The sequence below is a fragment of the Haplochromis burtoni genome, unplaced genomic scaffold (assembly GCF_018398535.1).
Source record: "Haplochromis burtoni strain Fernald_Lab_line unplaced genomic scaffold, NCSU_Asbu1 Contig_433, whole genome shotgun sequence".
Classification (NCBI taxonomy): domain Eukaryota; kingdom Metazoa; phylum Chordata; class Actinopteri; order Cichliformes; family Cichlidae; genus Haplochromis; species Haplochromis burtoni.
Genome location: NW_024582794.1, coordinates 311,968 through 314,373, shown reverse-complemented (window position 1 = coordinate 314,373; position 2,406 = coordinate 311,968). Strand labels below are relative to the sequence as shown.

General features: G+C 43.1%; 1 protein-coding gene across 1 annotated transcript in view; it reads left to right on the top strand.

Annotated features, from left to right (window-relative positions):
- LOC102311863 (actin cytoskeleton-regulatory complex protein PAN1) overlaps positions 1-1,514 on the top strand; it is a 3,666-nt gene extending 2,152 nt beyond the window's left edge. Inside the window, exon 3 of the mRNA XM_005945072.2 lies at positions 1,479-1,514. Coding sequence (XP_005945134.1) covers positions 1,479-1,514 — 36 coding nt within the window. The remainder of the gene's footprint in view (positions 1-1,478) is intronic.
- The last annotated feature ends 892 nt before the right edge of the window (positions 1,515-2,406 follow it).

The following is a 2,406-nucleotide window of genomic DNA, read 5'->3' as shown; positions in this document are numbered from 1 at the left end:
GAAGGAGAGATGGTGTAAGGTGTCCTTCTTGGGAGACATCACCCCCGTCTCTTCCCTCACCGGGGTTTTCCGGTCTGTCTGCCGGTAGCGCAGCTGCAGGGCGCAGCACTAACAGCTGATCCCTAACGTAAACAAAGGAGCTATGCGCCGAGCGTCCAAATACGGGTGAAAAAAGAGGAGACAAAAGAAGAGAAGAGTCAACATAATGCATGATGGCAGAATCTGATTGCTAAGACATAAGTTAAAGGTTAAGAGAAATAAAGAGGAAAATAAGAAAGAAGCTCAGAAATGAGCACAGCTGCCATAACAGGTAACACAGTTAAGGTTTCAGAAAAAGCATTCTGTCGTTTGTTTGCTTGATCATGCTTTAAACACATCAAAATGCATAGTGGGATTATAATACAAGTGAATACTGTGACAAGCACTGGTACTGAATAGGCAATCACTTAGCAGCAAGGTGAATCGGTGATGCATTAGTGTGGTCTGCACTTCCTCTTCTTTGATTGGGTGAAATGAGTTGAAAGTAATTGGATGAGGGAACCATGGGGAGTGCTCTGCATAATTTCAATAAAACGCTGTTTTTATGCATCTTTGAACGGTGTTTTCTGCCGAGTGACGTAAAAAGCGGCATTTAAAGATAGACGAAAACACAGTTTTTTCCGCCACTTGGATGGTGCATTCAAGGCGCCATGTGAGTGGCGGAAAAAACGGAGTTCTGTCTGGACAAACGCCGGTTTTTTTGCGTTTTAAATAATTAAACTGCGTTTTTTACGCCATTTCTTAACCAAACGGGTTAGAAAAGGGGCGATATTTGACACTAATGGCTTGCCATACCTGATGGACCCAGGTACGGCGAGGACGTCCTTTACGCGCTGATCTGCTCTCCACAGTAAATAGAGAAGGGAGACTCTGTCTTCAAGCGCTAGATTGACAGCTGCCATCTTGCAAACATACCGTCTGGCACTACTTCCTCCCACATTTCCGCTTCACGCGTGATCAATTTGCGTTGGATGCGCGTCGAGGTACGAATGTGCACGCGACCAGCTAGGGGCGTCTGGCGCGTTTTGGTCGCGTCTATCGTGTTCGGTGTGAATGCACCGTAAGAAACAATTTCAAAGGCTTTGGGACTCCACTGGTACCAAATTCACAAACCTTTGAACAGTTTGAACAGTTGCTATTTGAAACAGCCTGTTCTCCCCTGTACTGTGCACAATACTATACAAGGCCCCAAAATAGATTACAGACTTTATAAAGGAATTTGCTGCATTTCTGACTGAAGTCATGATAAAATGTGACTCCTTTCTTATTGTCAGGGATTTTAATATTCATGTGAGCTGTCCAGAAAAGTTCGATGTGTGTCTGTACCCACACAAAGGTGTGGCCACACTCTCGATCTGGTTTTAGCGCACACATTGCCTGTTTTTAATCTGAAAGTCTCTGACCCTGTTTTCTGTCCCTGTTGTTAAATTCTTTCACAGCACCACGGTTCTCCACCTACTATAATCCATTCCTGAGACACTCAAACGTAGAGGAACTCAGTTCTAGGTTTCATACCACTTGTCAGACTGCCTTGGATATTGTTGCCCTTCTAAAAATCAGTCATGTTAAGACAAAGCTTGAACCCCGGTTGAACGATGAAGCCCGCGCTGTGAGGCGTGAATGTCGTAGGGCTGAGCGGAGATGGAAAAAGATAACTTACAGGTCTCTTTGCAAAATGAGAGCGCTGGTCCTTATATAAATTCACAGTAAAAGAAGCAAAGCGGAAATACTTCGCTAACATTATTTTGATAAATTATCGGAAACCACATATATTGTTTAAGTCAATTGAGACCATTTTAACCCCTTTTCAGTTTTGAGCCGTCACATGAAATGTGTGAAAAGTTTCTGCACTTCTTTATAAACAAGGTAGCTTCGGCTAGGGCGCAGATTATTTTGCCCACATCTGACGCCTCTGATCCTCCAATTTGCTCGGCTGTCTTTCAACAGAGTCGGTTACTCTTGCTCAGCTGCAGGAGGTGGTGGATCATCTAAAGCCTGTAGGCTCGCCCTACGATGCCACCCCTCCCCGTTTTCTGAAAGAAGTGGTTTTCTACCACAGGTTCAACTGTTTTAACCATTTTAAATAGCAGCCTTACCTCAGGTGTGGTTCCAAAGAATTTCAAAGATACAATTGTGCAACCACTTCTTAAGAAACCTGGGCTAGATACAAATCCGGTTTTGAAAACTTTAGACCAATATCTTAGCTGCCTTTTTTATCTAAAGTCTTGGAAAAAGTAGCAAGTAACCAATTGATCCTGTACTTGAATGCACAAAATGTTCAGGAGATTTTCCAGTCCGGTTTTAAAGCAATGCATAGCACTGAATCATCACTTTTAAGAACTTTTAATGATATATTTTTATCATGTG